General features: G+C 44.1%; 1 protein-coding gene across 2 annotated transcripts in view; it reads right to left on the bottom strand.

Annotated features, from left to right (window-relative positions):
• Window positions 1–6569: 6569 nt before the first annotated feature.
• The window catches only part of PDE3A (phosphodiesterase 3A), a 280152-nt gene continuing 269523 nt past the window's right edge, over window positions 6570–17198 (bottom strand). For both annotated transcript variants that reach the window (XM_083572596.1, XM_083572597.1), the window contains one exon: window positions 6570–15672. In XM_083572596.1, coding sequence (XP_083428722.1) covers window positions 15464–15672 — 209 coding nt within the window. In that variant the 3' untranslated portion in view covers window positions 6570–15463. The remainder of the gene's footprint in view (window positions 15673–17198) is intronic.

Raw genomic sequence — 17198 nt, 5'->3', positions numbered from 1 at the left:
ATTAGGTGCTGCAAATGGATCATCTAGCTTTTAATTTATGGTTATCATTTATTTTTTTTTATTTTTTTTTACAAATTATTATTATTTCAGAAGCTTGCTTTTGGCATTCATTTTCTTTTGGTGCAGACCCTCCAAGTGCCCCTATTTTCCAGGGACAGTCTTGGATTTACAGAAGCTGTCCCAGTTTCTGATTTGATCCCGGAATGTCCTACTTTCCTTAGGTCGTCCCTGTTTTCATTGGAGGGTATGGTGTTATGGCGACAACCAAGTCAAGGAGATAAGTAACTAGTTGTTACGTTTTGTCACCACCTGTCGTGATAAAAAGTTACATAAATCGCAACGGCTTTGCTTTGCAAAGATTAACTTAACACTTGCAAATCTTACTTAAGGCACAAAAAAGGGAGGCCATAAGAGAACGCAAGAGAACGCTGGCTAGTTAGAAATAAAAGCAAACAGAAACTGCGAGAACTGCCCATCCCCTAGCCTTCCTAACATTTTGCAACATTGTCCCGTGTATATCCTGCAGTAGAATTTGTGCTATAGCTGGACCATAAAGAAGGCTGATTGCCAAAGAATTGATGCTTTTGAATTATGGTGCTGGAGGAGACTCTTGAGAGTCCCATGGGCTGCAAGAAGATCAAACGTATCCATTCTGAAGGAAATCAGCCCTGAGCGCTCACTGGAAGGACAGATCCTGAAGCTGAGGCTCCAGTATTTTGGCCACCTCATGAGAAGAGAAGACTCCCTGGAAAAGACCCTGATGTTGGGAAAGATTGAGGGCACAAGGAGAAGGGGACGACAGAGGACGAGATGGTTGGACAGTGTTCTCGAAGCTACTAACATGAGTTTGACCAAACTGCAGGAAACAGTGGAAGACAGGAGTGCCTGGCGTGCTCTGGTCCATGGGGTCACGAAGAGTCGGACACGACTAAACAACTAAACAACAACAAAGATGGATGACCTCCCTTCTTTTTTACTTTCAATATCACACGTTGTGCAGGAGTGCCCTAGTGGACAGGGAAGGCCCACATTCCTGTATTTCCGAACACATGCAATTAGTCCTCAATAGGTCTAAAAAATAACCACTAATAAATACTCTGAAAACCCCAAGAACACTGCAAAATCAGAAGACACCAGCTGACTCAGTTCTGAGGCCAATGTGCTCCAGCATCCTGTTTCCAAGCGACCAACATGATTCCTGTGGGAACCCCACAAGCAACACCACTCTCCCAAAGGCATATTGCCTCTGAATACCAGAGATAAGATATATACAGTCATCATGATGAGCAGCCACAGATAGCCTTATCTTCCATTAATCTGTTTAACTCCCTCTTAACAGCTGCCCAGGTAGGAGGACATGGCTACACCTTGTGGAAGCAAATTCCAAAGTTTCTCTAAGCTGTGAAGAACTTGTAGTGCCTTAAATGGCTCAGGACCGCTATACCTCAAGGGCTGCCTCTTTCCAGTTGAACCTACCTGGACCCTGAGATCATCTTTTGAGGCCCTCCTTTGTGTGCCTCCTCCTCGAGAGGTCCAGAGGGTGGCAACATGAGAACAGGGCCTTCTCTACAGTGGCTCCCCGTCTGTGAGATGCTCTCCCCAGGGAAGTTCACCTGGCGCCTTCATTATACACCTTTAGGCGCAAGGTAAAAACATTCCTTTTTAACCAGGCCTTTGGTTGACCTGATCAACATCCTATGCCCTTTTGAAATGTGGCTCTTTTTTGGGTGGGTGTGTTATTGGGTTATTGTTTTTATTTTGATTTTATATATTGTGATCTTTTCTGTGAACCGCCCTGAGACCTCTGGGTATAGGGCGGTATATAAATTCAATCAATCAATCAATCAATCAATCAATCATGCTACAAAAGACCTTTCTTCACATCATGCAGAAACCTACATGCCATTATCATGCCCCTCTTATTACTTGCCACTTTACAAAAATAAAAGCCAACATAGAGCCGATTGCCGAATTTTTCCTCATGGAGTTACTCCACTCCCCCGATCACAATTTTCGCTCTTCCTTAAATTCCTTCCTTCCTTGATTTTTTTCTCCAGATTGTTTCTAAGGTAAGACATTTGAAACCATGGGTAGGCAAACTAAGGCCCAGCGGCTGGATCTGGACCAATCACCTTCTAATTCTGGCCTGTGGGTGGTCCGGGAATCAGCCTGTTTTTACATGAGTAGAATGTGTCCTTTTATTTACCAGTAAAATGCATCTCTGGGTTATTTGTGGGGCCTGCCTGGTGTTTTTACATGAGTAGAATGTGTCCTTTTATTTAAAATGCATCTCTGGGTTATTTGTGGGGCACAGAAATTTTCATTTCCCGCCCTCCCGCCCCCAAATATAGTCTGGCCCCCCACAAGGTCTGAGGGACAGTGGACCGCCCCCTGCTGGAAAAGTTTGCTGACCCCTGTTTTAAACCTTCCCATGAGCTGTGTTCCCCTCAGCCCACTGCAGCCAAAGTCCTTTGGGCCCTCTCCTGCTTAGCCCACTGAAACACTCAGGACAAGATGCCCCCCACCCGTGCCACCTCTCCTGGGAAGATCCTATGTGGATTTGGGATCTTTTCTCTGTGACCGGTTTTCCATATTAGCCAAGGACGGTTATCTGTGTGTGGTCCCTTAATGGTAGCCAATTGGCTTTCTTCCCAGGGTGGTCCAGCTGGTCCGGCAAGGCCGTCTTGCAGCAGGGAAGGCCTCAGAAAAACAATTGCAGAAGAGTGTTTCATTAAGCACTCCTTTCACCTGAAAACAGTTCCCACTTGGATGTGTCGTATCACATTTCTGGTATATTTAGCAATCTAATGAATTGGAGGTGCACTTCATTGTATGTCTGTTTTCCACCTAGTTAGCTTGGCTTTATGCTCCGATGTACCTCAAAGCAGGTGTGTATATAAATATCAGCTTCTCAATCCGATTTGTGCGTCTGACAAAATACGGCTGTTGGCCATGAAAGGCGACAGCACAAACTATCTCCTTACAAGACAACCCTAAACACGTCTGCTCAGAAGTATTGGCTTCAATGGGGGCATATTCCCAGGTTAAGTGACTGTGATCACATATCCAGAAGAAACAGCTTGGGGGATGGGACTTGGGAGTCAAAAAATGTCTGAAGGTAACCATTTTGGCTACCCTGGTGTAGCTGGTAGGTGTATGTCTGCATGTATGAAAGAAATGGGGTGGTTGGGTAGTTTTGTGTCATTTTAGGGCGTGAAACTTAATTTTTGCAAATTTCTTCAGTGAGGTTTTGTTTTTTTTTAAAAAAACATGCTTATGGGTGTGAGGAATTCAAATCGGCTATTATTTTCACGACTGGACAATATTTAGCTTGGTAAGTCTACGTCTGATGAAGAAGCACATAATCTGCTTTTGGAAAACCAAAGAATTTTGATTTTCCCTTCTGAAAATGTCAGGCGATGCTAAATAAAAGCAACAATAAAAATAATATTAATATGGAATATAACTGCAAGTACTGGGTAATCATTTCTAACGATGTCTATGAAATTTTACACACGTTTTACTTACCAAGCAAAACTAAATTAATTTAACCAAAATATTTTTTTGAATTCATGAATCATCATGCTATAACTCTTCGGCAACTCTAATTTTGGGAATTTGAAAGCTGAAAAATTCAACACGCCCTAATTATTGCGGGGTGGGGGTGAGAGAGATTTGAAGAGAAAGGAACAGAGAGATGAGGGGAAAGCTGTTAGAGATAATAGTGGGGGTGGGATGTGGAATGTGGTCCTTTTATCCGAGGAGCAAGAAGGGGATGGAGGGGCTGAGCCACAAAATGGAGAGCATAGAAGAATGAATTTACAAGATGGAATTTGGTCAACTGCCTGCCACTTAATCTGGGACGTGGCATGTTCCTTTTTTTTTAATTAATATTTTTTAAAGTTTTAAAGGTTACAGAAAGAAAAAACAAAAAAACACCATTTTAAACAGAAACAATACAACACATCACAATAAAGAAAAAACAAGAATGAGAAAAAGAAAGAAAAAACATGAAAAAATAAAATCCATTAAAAAAGCAAAAAAGAAGAATACAGCGCATCTTCCCATAACTAATCTTTCATTAGCTTATTTCCTTGACCTCCTCACACCTCCCTTTTTTGTATTCTAGTTCGATTATCTGTTTCAGCAAATCCTTTCCATCTTTTCAAATTTTTGTCCTGTAATTTATCTTAATATAATGTATCTTTACTTTCCCTCCTTTCACCAATTAACAGTCAGTTTTTCCCAAATCCTTTATAACATTTCTGCTAAAGCCACATAACATCATTCCAACATCCTTCTAACATTCATTAATTTTGCAATGTTTCTGTAAATAGTCTTTAAATTTCTTCCAATCTTCCTCCACCAACTCTTCTCCCTGGTCTCGGATTCTGCCAGTCATTTCCACCAGTTCCATGTAGTCCATCACCTTCATCTGCCATTCTTCCCAGGTGGGTAGATCTTGTGTCTTCCAGTACTTTGCAATAAGTATTCTTGCTGCTGTTGTGGCATACATAAAGAAAGTTCTATCCTTCTTTGGCACCAATTGGCCGACCATGCCCAGGAGAAAGGCCTCTGGTTTCTTCAGAAAGGTATATTTAAATACCTTTTTCATTTCATTATAAATCATCTCCCAGAATGTCTTAATCCTTGGGCATGTCCACCAAAGGTGAAAGAATGTACCTTCAGTCTCTTTACATTTCCAACATTTATTATCGGGCAAATGGTAGATTTTTGCAAGCTTGACTGGTGTCATGTACCACCTATATATCATTTTCATTATATTCTCTCTTAAGGCATTACATGCCGTGAACTTCATACCTGTGGTCCATAACTGTTCCCAGTCAGCCATCATAATATTATGTCCAACATCTTGTGCCCATTTAATCATAGCAGATTTCACCGTTTCATCCTGAGTATTCCATTTCAACAGCAAGTTATACATTCTTGACAAATTCTTAATTTTAGGATCTAGCAGTTCTGTTTCCAATTTTGATTTTTCCACCTGGAAGCCAATTTTTTTGTCCAAGTTATATGCCTCCATTATCTGGTAATAATGAAGCCAATCTCGCACTCTATTTTTTAATTTTTCAAAACTCTACAGTTTTAATCTGTCTCCCTCTTGTTCCAAAATTTCCCAATATTTCAGCCATTTGGCCTCCATATTGAGCTTTTTCTGAGCCTTCGCTTCCATTGGTGACAACCACCTTGGGGTTTTATTTTCAAGCAAGTCCTTATATCTTATCCAAACATTAAACAGTGCTTTTCTGACAATATGGTTTTTGAACGCTTTATGTGCTTGGGACGTGACATGTTCCTATGGTGCAGAATGAACTTGCTTTGTACTGAGTTCAAGTCATGCAGTCTTGCCATGGATTCTTTAGCATTGCAGGATCCTTCCACCCCTGATGTAAGGATCAAAATTAGGCACTGTCATTGTAGTGCTATACAAATGCCGTATTATCACCATTATCCTAGCGGCATTTGTAGCCTTTATTTTCCCACCTGCAGAAAGTAGCATCAGAGAAAATTGTAGAAATAATAACACATCGAGTCTAATTGGAAGCCATTTTTTTTGTTTTGTTTTTCCTTTTTTCCCTTCCCCTCATCCCCCCCCTTCTTCCTCTTCTTTTTTCTGTTTTGTGCCTCCTTTCTTGGTCTTTCTTTTTGATATACAGTGGTGCCTCGCAAGACGAAATTAATTCGTTCCGCAAGTTTTTTCTTCTTGCGAGTTTTTCGTCTTGCGAAGCACGGTTTCCCATAGGAATGCATTGAAAATCAATTAATGCATTCCTATGGAGACCGCTTGCCAGGCTGGCGGTGCGGAGAAGGGCTTTTCTCTCCACCGCAAGCCTTCAGGACAGGTACGGGAACAGAGGGGAAGGCGCGCAGCGCTTCTCCTCTGTTACCGGGGCTTGCGGTGGGAGGAGGGTTTTTCCTCCCCACCGCCAACATTCAGAACAGCATTCTGAATGTTGGCGGTGGGAAGGAAAACCCTCCTCCCACCGCAAGTCTTCAGGACAGCCATCCGAAGGCTGGCGCGGGGAGAAGGTCTCTCCGCCCCACCGCCAACCTTCGGAGGAGCCTTCCGAAGGCTGGCGTCGGGAGGAGGTCTCTCCGCCCCACCGCCAGCCTTCGGAGGAGGTCCGAGGACAGTGGGGAAGATGCGCTGCGCTTCCCCGCTGTCCTGGAGATTTCCCTATGGGCTTTCGTCTTGCGAAGGAAGCCCATAGGGAAATTCGTTTTGCGAAGCGCCTCCAAAACGGAAAACCCTTTCGTCTAGCGGGTTTTTCGTCTTGCGAGGCATTCGTCTTGCGGGGCACCACTGTATTAAGAAAGAGATAAAGAGTAATATAACAACTTCAGTAAGTTAAAAGTGACATGTAATTTTTCTATTCCTATTACTATTTATATATTGTTAAACTTGGTTAATTGTAATGAATTGCTGTGGTTTTCCCCCTTGTTATTGTTGAATTCTAAATAAAGTATTATTCTTTAAACAAAAAGAAAAAAAGAAAGGAGCATAAGAGAACCAGCCTTCTAAGGAAAGAAAGAACAGCAAACCAATATGATACCACAGAATTATATTTGTTTTTCTTCACATTGCAACATCCACATTGTTCATTTTTTTGTGACAAGTTTTATCTCTAATAATTCTGAATACATATTTACTATTATACATTTATACCAAGAGGCACTTCCAGTAATTCTGGCAAAAAAGAGGAGCATCATTATAGTGTCTAGCTTACAAAAAACAGTAAAAATAAATAATGTTTATCTAAAAGATTTCTCTCTTTGTTTTTTTGTTTTTTTGTTTAAATCCCTGTACAGAATCTATTTTGTACAAAACATTTATCAGCCATTAACTAAAAATCACTTAACAAATACTTGTGAAGGGAATATATTAAGTATTGCTACATGTCTTAAGTGCAAGGATATCAGTGAAAGGTAAAAAAAAAAAGATTTCCGCCGGTCCGTGAAAGAGCATCATCTTTTTAAAAGAAGAAGAAAAGAAAATGACACACACTCACACACACAAAATACAAGGCCTTGTTCTTGAAGTGTTCAAAACGAAAAGAGGCTTGGTTATTACAACAATATTGACAATATATAAATATAAATTAATGAATGTAGTACTTAGTGAAAAGAACACCGTGTTTAAAATGGACCAATACTGATGGCACGGCCCCGTCTCCCACTTTCCTACTTTGGTTGGCAGTTCCCTTTGGGCACGAGTCAGCCAAAAGTGAGGCACTTAGTCCCAATTTCAAGGAGAAATCTGCAGCCCAGTCCCACTCACTGACCTCAACAGGACTGGCTCCCGGGTTCATCTGCATAGAATTGCAGCCTCAAGGGGGAACGTTGTGTGTTTCTGAAGCCGCTAGCTCCCCACTCCCCACCCCCAGTTCTCCTTTTTCAGCAACTTCAGGGATTGGGAAACAATTTTCAGCCTAACGGCCACACACCCCCTTCTGGGGAAAGGGAGAAATCGAATGCCGGCAGTGGGCGGAGCCAGAGAGAAGAGTGGGAGGAGCAGCGAATGCAAATTTTACCGTTGTGCAGGTATGGAAGAGGCACGGTCTGAGGTCAAGGAGACATTCCCATTTGGCAGAAACTCTCAAGGAGGGGGAAAATCAGGACCAGAGAGGAGCATGGCCCGGGGTGCTGCACAGAGAGGGCTGAAATGACACATCTGGCACCTTTGCTACCCCTGAGCTTCATTCTCATGCTCCAAGACCTTATGAAATAATAGTTTCTGAGAGAAATAGCAACCAGGCTTTGATGGCATGCAGGAGAGGCAGAGCGTGAGGCTGAACACTACCTTTAATATCAAGCACTGGAAGTGCTGAACTCTGGTTGGCTCATGCCCTTATGTTTTCGTAGTTTTCTTCTTTTTTAAAAAAGAAGTGGATAGCTCAAGATATTGCTTTAGAGGAAAACCTGCAAGATTTTAGCGCCCATAAACTCTGCAAAAGGACTCTTCTGAAAAAGAAAGGTGCAAACCTATGTAATGGAACATTGAGAATGCATTCTTTAACAAGTAATAAACAAGGACCGCCATGATCTGCTGAAAGCTCAGGTTGATTAGAAAACATAGCCTGTGTCATCAACAGACACACCTCAGAGGAGGCGCTCCACACCTTGAGTGTTGGGAAGCAAAATGATTCGCTGGGGAGACAAATGGGCGTGCAATGCTTTTACAGGGTGTACACACCCATTTGTTCCAATGTGAATTTTGCACTAACAAAGGAATCGGCTTCAAGTCTTGTGACAGTCAAGTACATCATCATCTTTCAAAGGATTGCCTAGGGCACCATTCTTAACCTCGGAGGATTAGTCAGATCAAAGCTGGACGTAGCTGCAGAACGTTATTTCAAACGTGAGGATGTGCGATTATGCAAACGACGTGAGGCTATGTGCTTGCATCTGGGAAACAAACGGTTAAGCATCACCTGGTGTGAATGCCGTGCGCCAGAACGAGCGCAGGCAAATCGGCGGGGATCACGCGTATGAAAAGGCATGCCTGGGACAAAATAGTGTGGGCCAGGAATTGGCAACTGAGGAGCCTGTGGGCCAAAGCTGACCCCCTGAGTAGCAGCATCTGGGTCTTCAAGTTGCCAAACAGAGACAAGAGGCCTAGCAGATCCCTTCTGTGGGTAGGCTGGAACCTTGGCCTTCCAAACACCACCTCCTCTCTTAATAGGCCTCTCCAGTAAAATAGGATCAGGCGATATCAGGAATAATTACATTTGAGCCAATGGGACAGGTTAACCAGAGGTTCAGATAATGCAAATGCTTGAGATGTGAGTTGAAATACAAAGGCCACAACTCTTCTATCGCTCACATTCAGATGCTCTAATCCAATTATAATCTGATTGAAGGCTGGAGCTCCAAGGTGTGTATGGAACTCACCTACCTGCAAGGGCTTTTCTATTTGTTTCAATTTACTTTCCAAGACATTTTACTGTTTGAGGTGAAGGTCAAGATGGCGCCCCGCTCTCCATTCCACTTTCAGAAGCTGACTGGGCTGGCAGACGAATCTTGCTTCGATGCTGGCCAGAGGAGAGTGTTCTCCACCATACCCGAGGCACTAGAGTAGATTTGTAGAGAGGGTCCAGAACAGGCCGTGTGGCCTGTCCTCCTCAGAGGGGAACAGTTCGGGAAGGCTTACGAGGAACAGCCAGAATGCTGTGATAACTGCTCCCTAGCACCTGCCTGCTCACTCTACCAAATGAAAGAGCCGGCTCTGCTGTTCATAACTTCCATTGACATGCATGATGGTATGAAACCACCATTAGCACTTCCTGTAGCAACAGTTTCATTGCCTGGATGAAACAGTTCCTTCCATCTCAGTCCAAATTTTCCTCTAACAATGTCCACTGCATCTTTAGCGATATAAACAAACAAAGCATGCCGAATTTTTAGACTGCCTCGAAGGGCTTACTTCCTAATTTGTAACTAAGACGAGCCCAAATTCAGTGCATAATGCAGATTTGGAACTTGGCCGAGAGTTTCAAAAGCAAACATAAGAGTTTGAGTGAGGTGGAAATGATTTTGACACCCATTCCCTGCCCTGAAATTACATGATCTCTTCTCGTGTTGCCCATCTGAGTTCAAAATCCCATCAACTCCAAAGCTAATTATGCTGGAATCGTGCTTGCCAGCTGGGGGACACCCAAGTTTTCAAGAAACCAGAAAATGGCACGGCTCTTTGGTGTCCAATTCCTAGCGACACCATATACAAAATCTCTCCCACTGAGCATTGTCAATGAAGGGCAAAACTGAGTTGGCGTTTGATAAAGCCACTTATATTCCTTTCAGCCAAACAAAACCGAAACCAAAAATCCTGTAAGCGTGTCATAACAATATTTCCCAAGGGATTAGTCCTTATCCTGAAATGGATACTTTAAGAGCAATCCGCCACACCAAGGAACAAAAAATTCTGGGCTGTGTGGGAGCTGCAACCATGCCATGCCATTTTATGTGTGGTGTAGCAGTTAAGGGATTGGGACTAAGGCTTGGGAGAACAGGGTTCAAATCCCTACTCAGCCACTGTGATATAAATTTAGGGGAGGACAAGGCTATCAATGGCTACTACTAGTTGGTCTGTGCACCTGATCCTGCAGGGATCTTATTATATAACTATGTCTATTTTTGCCTTCATCACTGTTGCGTTCTTCTCATCAGTTTGGGTTGAAAAATGCTCTTCATTCCTGATCCTGATCACTCAGAAACTCTTTAGGCTTATAAGGAGGTTAGGTTAGGCTACTGCACTCGCAAGAAAGGCTTGTCGAGTTAAGTTAGAAACGGTCACACCAAGGCTACAGAAACCAACAGCACATTGGAAACAAAAGCAGATCTAGTTCTAATGACCACCACTGGCAAAAGACAATATCTGGATTTTACCCTGCTTCCAAAGTTACTCCCTCCTTTCAAATATTCTCTTTGTTGCTCACCTAAGGATTCCCAGGAGCTTTCCAGCAGAGCTAGTTTTTAGGAGCAAGCAGGGGCCCGGAGTTAGGAATGTCTCTCTATTAAAACAATTACTGTGAAGCTGCAGACAGCTCTGAGCTGTGATTTCAGGGTTGCAAGCCATGCAAACTGTTGACCTGTGCATTTATTGCAAAAGAAATCATGCTGACGAAGAAAGGCCCAGCGAGTTTACCAAAATACATTCAAGGGCTTCCGGACACCATGAGAAATGTGTTTGGGCATGATACGCAGAAAGGTTATGCAAAACACACAGCTCTCCCCACAAAAAATGCACTGGAACTGGAATTTTGGTTAATTTTTTTGGGATATGAGTTTGGACTGCAGTCACTGATTGTGCTTCAGAAAAAACTGCGCAGAGGAATATTCCTTTGACCACAAGCATTTGGTTTAACCCATGCTTGGTGAGGTTAACAATTTATTTATTTTTGTAAAATATCAGCAGCTCAGAGCAACCCTTGCATTTTAGTACAGAATGGTAACCCTCCCCAACTCTCTTCCACCAACCCAGAGGGCTGTGTTGGTAGCACTCTGTGCATGAAGGGACTTTGGAGTTCCCCTCCAAGGGAGCCTTGTGGGTTTCCCAGAAATCCGGTCCTCAAATTACAGAGAGGGTGGTGGGAGGGTGCTGTGCACAAACTTTTGGGCGCATAAGTCACAGGCTTCCTGGCGATTTTGAGTTGTATTAAAAGAACTAGAGGAGGCCAGAAAAGTAGGGATAATATAAGAATGCAAGCACTCCTGAAAAGGAAGAGGGGCTTCATTGAATGCAGGAATTGTGGGAACAAGACATGAAGCAGGCAGAGAAACAACCTCTCCCACAACGGCGCCAAGCTAGATGAAAATGCAGCCAGATTCAACCTTGAAGGGTGACGAGGCCATAAACGAAGACAAGGATAAGCACCTTGAAGGGCGACGAGGCCATAACAGGGACAAGGATAAGTACTGAGAAAAATCACAGAAAGGGCTGATCCTGTGATCATGACATCACACTGGCATATATATCACAGGCCTAGGATTCTTAAGTTTTGAAAAAAGGGTCATTTCACACATCGACAAACCCGGACGTTAAGGGCGCACTCAGTAGGAAGTCACCATTGGGGCCAGCCTTACTATGTGGTAAAGTGAGGCAGTGGAGGGGGGGAAGAGATGAGGAGCGGTGGCAAGCTATTGGAGAACAGAGCTGTACCTGCTAAACTACCCGGCTGACCTGAGTTTTGGTGGAGGATGCCACAAGGTGGTGCCTAAGAAAGATTGAACTACTAGCAGAGTTGGATTCTGTCTATGGAATCAAGGGAGGGCACCATCTTGCCCTTTGCCTCAGGAAGTGAGATGTCTTGCGCCAGACCTGACTGAACTAATCCCAGTTCTTTGACAAGTGCATTTATACAACACATGTGTTTGACATCTATCTTTTACATTTTGGGAGGAAAAGTGTGTGTGTGTGTGTGTGTGTGTGTGTGTGTGTGTGTGTGTGTGTAAAGAGATGGTCATTTCTGTGATTCATCTCAATCTCTCTATTTTTTGGTCTACTCTTGCCACTTACAGGACATTACTAAGGCCACATCTGCACCCATTCACTTAAAGCACTGTTATACTACTTTATTAAACAGCAATGGTTCCCTCCAAACATTCCTGGGAACTGAAGTTTGTTATAGGTGCTGGGACTTGTTAGGAGGTCCATATTCCCCTTCACAGAGCTACAATTCCCCAAGTGGTTGAACAATCAGTTCCTCTTCTCCAGCAACTGTAGCTCTGTGAGGGGGAACTGATTTCCCTTAACAACTCTCAGCACCCTTAGCAAACTACAGTTCCCAGGATTCCATGGGCAAAGCTGTGACAGTTAAAGCAACATAACCATGCTATAAATTGGGTGAGGATGTGGCCTGAAACAGTGTGAGAGACAACAGCCCCCTAATCAAGTTCCCTCTCGTTTGCCTTTGACTTTTTCCTAGCACAAAGAAGTCAAGGACACTGAACGACTATACTCTAGATGCTGAAGATGTGTTTCCCTGGAAAATGTTTAACTTGCACATGGCAGCTGATGCTAGTAATCCTGAAGGTGTGGTACCTGGAGGCCACTGAGAAGCAAGATTGGGAAAAGAAGGCAGGTAAATAACCACCATAGAAGCATCATGCACAAGACCTAAGGTACTGGGTCTCGGGACTGGCACACTAACTTTGGCACAATTTCTGAGCACACTTTTAAGTTATGCAAGCAGATCCTTCTCCACATATAGTGCTACTGAAACTCAAGTTGGGCAGTGATCAATGGCTAGACTCTTGATACTGAAAACTCAGTTATCCTTGGTAAAACCTGCCTCTGAGGATTGATGCTGAAGCCTCACTACCAATTATGCAAGATCTTATTTGTCGAACGAGCAAATGGCTACATTTTATTTTTAAAAAATAGTTTTTTTCTCTTAAATTATCTTTACAAAAATGCCCCACCCTTCTTCCCCCTTATTATCTACAAGACCCAAAAGGCATTTCCATATTTACATATAGATAAGCAAATCATGGACAAGGAGATTAAAAAAAAAAAAAATCAGTTAAGCGACCAAAAAAAAACAACATATTGCTGAAGACCTGATCTTCTGTTTGCTTTTCAAAACAGCAAAACCGAATTCCAAAGTAAAAATAAATAAATCCTTCTGTTGGATCACGGAGGATCTAAGCAAGCTATTAATTACGAATTAATTCCTTGCTGCGGAATGACACGCTTTGACCTCACTTCCAGTGGCTGCTCTCTCACACACAAAGGGTAGGCCTCTGTGCTCTTCAGTTTAAGCACTGCAAAGGTCCTTTGACTTCAGAGATCCTGGATGGTTCCACATCTCTCATCCTGCTGTTTTTAAAGACTGAGAGTGAAACCTCCTTTTAAAAATAAAACCCCACATGACCAACATTAGGGGCCGTGAGTAGAATGAGAACAGAAAAAATAAACACTGACAATGTGCATTTGGCCCCTAAGTTCATATCATTTTCTACACTGGATGTGAGGAACTGTCAGTCCTCCAGCTGTTTCTGAACGACTCCCATCAGCCCCAGCAAGCATGGTCATTGGGAGGTGTGGGTCCAAAACATCTGGAGGGTCAAAGGTTCTCCACACCTGTTCTGCACCCACCCACCCAGTCACAACGCCTCCTTAAAGGTATTTTGAGGGTGACCTGAAACCTAATGCATGCATTTGCCAGATTATTGTAGCCCTGCAAGCATACCTATATAGGAAAAGTTAAATTATAACTGATTCTACATAAGATTTTTTCCAGCAGACGTCAAAGGCTACATGGGAAACCACCTTCACTGAAAAGGAGAAGCATGGTTAATCCCTGTCCTGAAAGAGGAGCAGAAAGATAACCCCACCCTCAAAAGTCCCCCCCCCCAACTTTTGCACAGATGCTTTCCACAGGCGTTTCTGCCAAGAGTTAAACCCGTCAGTAGTTTCCCAAACTGTGTTTCGGAGAACTCTGGGGCTCTTTGGAAATCTGTCATGGCTTTCTCTAGGAAGGGGACTTAGGTCCCTCCAGATGTTGAAAGATTACAATGCCCATCATCCTTGACCACTGGTTACTCTGGCTGGCGCTGATGGCAACTGGAGTCCAAGAACATCTGGAAGGCCACAGGTTCCCCACCACTGCTTTTATGGGAAGATCTGTAATGGAAGAATAACTCTCCCCAAAATATAGCTTGCTTCTCACTACCAGTGATATACACATGATTTGCAGCAAACTAATCAATGCCAAACGCGTTCCCCAAAAACAGACAATCTGAAAGCCACTGTTGCAGAGGACCAAGTTTGATGACCCTCCCTGCAAATTCCAGTATGAACTGAAAATATCACAATAAGCCGTGACCAAGCATCCCCGGTTGTTACTTGACATTAAACTGAGAATCAGCCAATACACCTCTTTTTTCATAAGCCCACAAGACATCTGAAACCATGTGATTATTATCAAAGGTGGCATTGAAGAGGGCCATGCAAATCTCTCTCCCCAGCGCTTTCTGATTCAAGAGACTGGGAATACCTTTGGACATGACGGATGAGCGCCAGTGGTTGGATGTGCATTCCCTTCTGCAGGTGACTGGTGTCAGTCATTTGCAACTTGTACAAAGCGTACGTGTGATCCAGTGTAAACTTGTACAGTCTGCAGGTGTGAATACAGCTAGTGTTAACTTGCCAATGGATGCCCCTTTTAGGAAACGAGCTACCAGCCAGCTGCAGAAAAGATTGCGCCAGCCATTGGCTGCCCTTGCCCAAAGCTGCCCCTGGGTTATGCCTGCCTGAATTATTCTGAGTTGTGCGGAAGAAGAAAGACAGAGTGCTTCTAACACAGGCTCCCCGAGGCTGAGAAAGATAAGGAGGTCACATTTGCAGACAAAATTTACACCCCATGCAGGGGTCATTTTCGTGACATTCTGGGGTCGGAACCTTATGCGCATGTGCTGAGATAACATACTCTAGTGTCACAGCCAGCCTCAAATGCAACATCACATCCATTTGTTCAGGGATGCTATGCGTACCACCCCGCATGTGTATCTATACTGGCAGAACAGAACCAATATTTCACGGATAAGATCACTGACGCCATATCATGGAGACAGAAGAACAAAGGCTACCGCCACTCCCTTCACTGCGAGCAGAAATTTCTCCTCCTTCTTTTCTCTTTCATTATCACAGTTACCATAATATGCCATCATTAAAAAAACGAAAACAAAACAAAACAAAATGAAGCTGATAAACCCAAGCTAATATTCCCATCCCATACGAAAGTCTGTAAAAGTTGGTGTTGCAGTGTGAAAGCTTCTTTGAGCGGAGGAGTTTAAAGGTAAAGAGAAACAACTTAAACAGCTGTAGGTGCATTATCCCGTATTTCTACAGTGTTGTGTCTAAGTGTTGTGCTGGCTTGTAAAAAGGAACAGGTGCGCAAGTCATCGTTGTCTCAAAATACTGCTCAACATCCTATCCTTGTCATTGGTTTGTCTCGGGAGCTTTGCATTCCTCTTCCCCTCTGGGCTTCCCTTTTTCTTCCTCCTCCTCTTTTATAGCCTCAATCTCTTCAGAGGGTTGCTTTTCTGCCCCAGCTTTCCGTTCCTCCTCCGCAACGACTTTCTTCCACATCTGATGGTTCTCAAGTAGGTGCTGAGTGATTTGGCAGTAGATTTTCCTCCTCTTCTTCCCTGCAAAACACCACAGGGGAAAATGATGGCTTAAGCTGCAACCGTGGGCAGAGTATGGATAGAAAGGGAAGGTTCAGTGGTAGATGGGATCTGTTTGCACGCAGGGTGCCCCAGGCTCAATCCCAAACACCTCCATTCAGAGCTGGGAAAAATTCATTGTCTGAAACCCTGGGGAGTTGCTACCAATCAGTGTAAATCAGCAGTTTTCAACTTTTTTAGACTCGGGACCCACCTTTAACCCAAGCAAGCATCTCTTAATTTCTTACTATATAATATTTATGCAAGGTGGGAACGTGCATCACGCTACAGTTCACGTGGCTGGCAGCAGGGGGCCACACGAACTGCAGTGTGACAACTGGGCGAATGAAGCAGGCAGGCTGGTGGCACAAGTGAACAGGCACACAAAGCAAGCAAGTGGACAGAAGGGCCTTACCACGTTACCACTGCCATTGTTGTCACCACCGCCCGCCTGCCCACTTGCTCACTCACTCGCATGCACAGCAGAGGGAGGGAAGCCTGGAGTTTAAGCAAGCAGGTGGCCCAGTTGAGCGAGCCAATGGGCGGATAGTCCAGTGGACTGAGCAAGCAGGCAGCCAGGAGGCCAATCCAGACAGGACTTCATGCACTTCCCATAGTTGTTGCTGCCGTGTCAGTGAGCAACATGGGCCGGGAGGGGGGGGGCAGCCTCTAGTGTTGACATTTATTTGCACGTTGGCGGAGCTGCTCCCCTGACCCACCAGCTGAAAGTCAAGGGTGCAGAGAGCAGGTCTGGTCTTCCTAATATTGCTGAATGACAAAGTCCATCACTCCTCTACTTTGGTCTGGGGCTGACAATGCTAAGCTAGATAGACCTAAAGTAGAAAGCCTATGTTCCTATGCTCACAGATGGGGATTTAATATTGCAAATGGATTGTTAAGCTGTCTCATATGGGTTGTTGTCACCAGCTTGTTTCATTACAGGATTTTCTCCAGATTAAATTTAGGGTAGGGGTGGAGAATATAACTTAGTATTTGCCCATGCCATTGTGTGGACCCTGCAAAAAAATCTGAATAAATCAAGAGCACCCATCCGACAATGGACACCTCTCTGGAAGCACATTAGGGCTCATTTCTGGGTATACACACACCTTAAAGGTAAAGGGACCCCTGACAGTTAAGTCCAGTCGTGAACGACTCTGGGGTTGTGGCGCTCATCTCGCATTACAGGCCGAGGGAGCCGGCGTTTGTCCGCTTCCGCAGACAGTTTTTCCAGGTCATGTGGCCAGCATGACTAAGCCGCTTCTGGAGAACCAGAGCAGTGCACGGAAACGCCGTTTACCTTCCCGCTGGAGTGGTACCCATTTATATACTTCCACTTTGACGTGCTTTCGAACTGCTAGGTTGGCAGGAGCAGGGACCGAACAACGGGAGCTCACCTCATCGCGGGGCCTCGAACTGCCGATCTTCCGATCGGCAAGTCCAAGCGGCAGTGTGGTTTAAACCACAGCGCCACCCGTGTCCCATACACAGACCTTATCTGCACCATA

Source organism: Podarcis filfolensis (assembly GCF_964270895.1).
Source record: "Podarcis filfolensis genome assembly, chromosome: 10".
Taxonomy (NCBI): domain Eukaryota; kingdom Metazoa; phylum Chordata; class Lepidosauria; order Squamata; family Lacertidae; genus Podarcis; species Podarcis filfolensis.
Note: the sequence above shows the minus strand (reverse complement) of the source record. Positions and strands in the feature narration are given on the sequence as shown.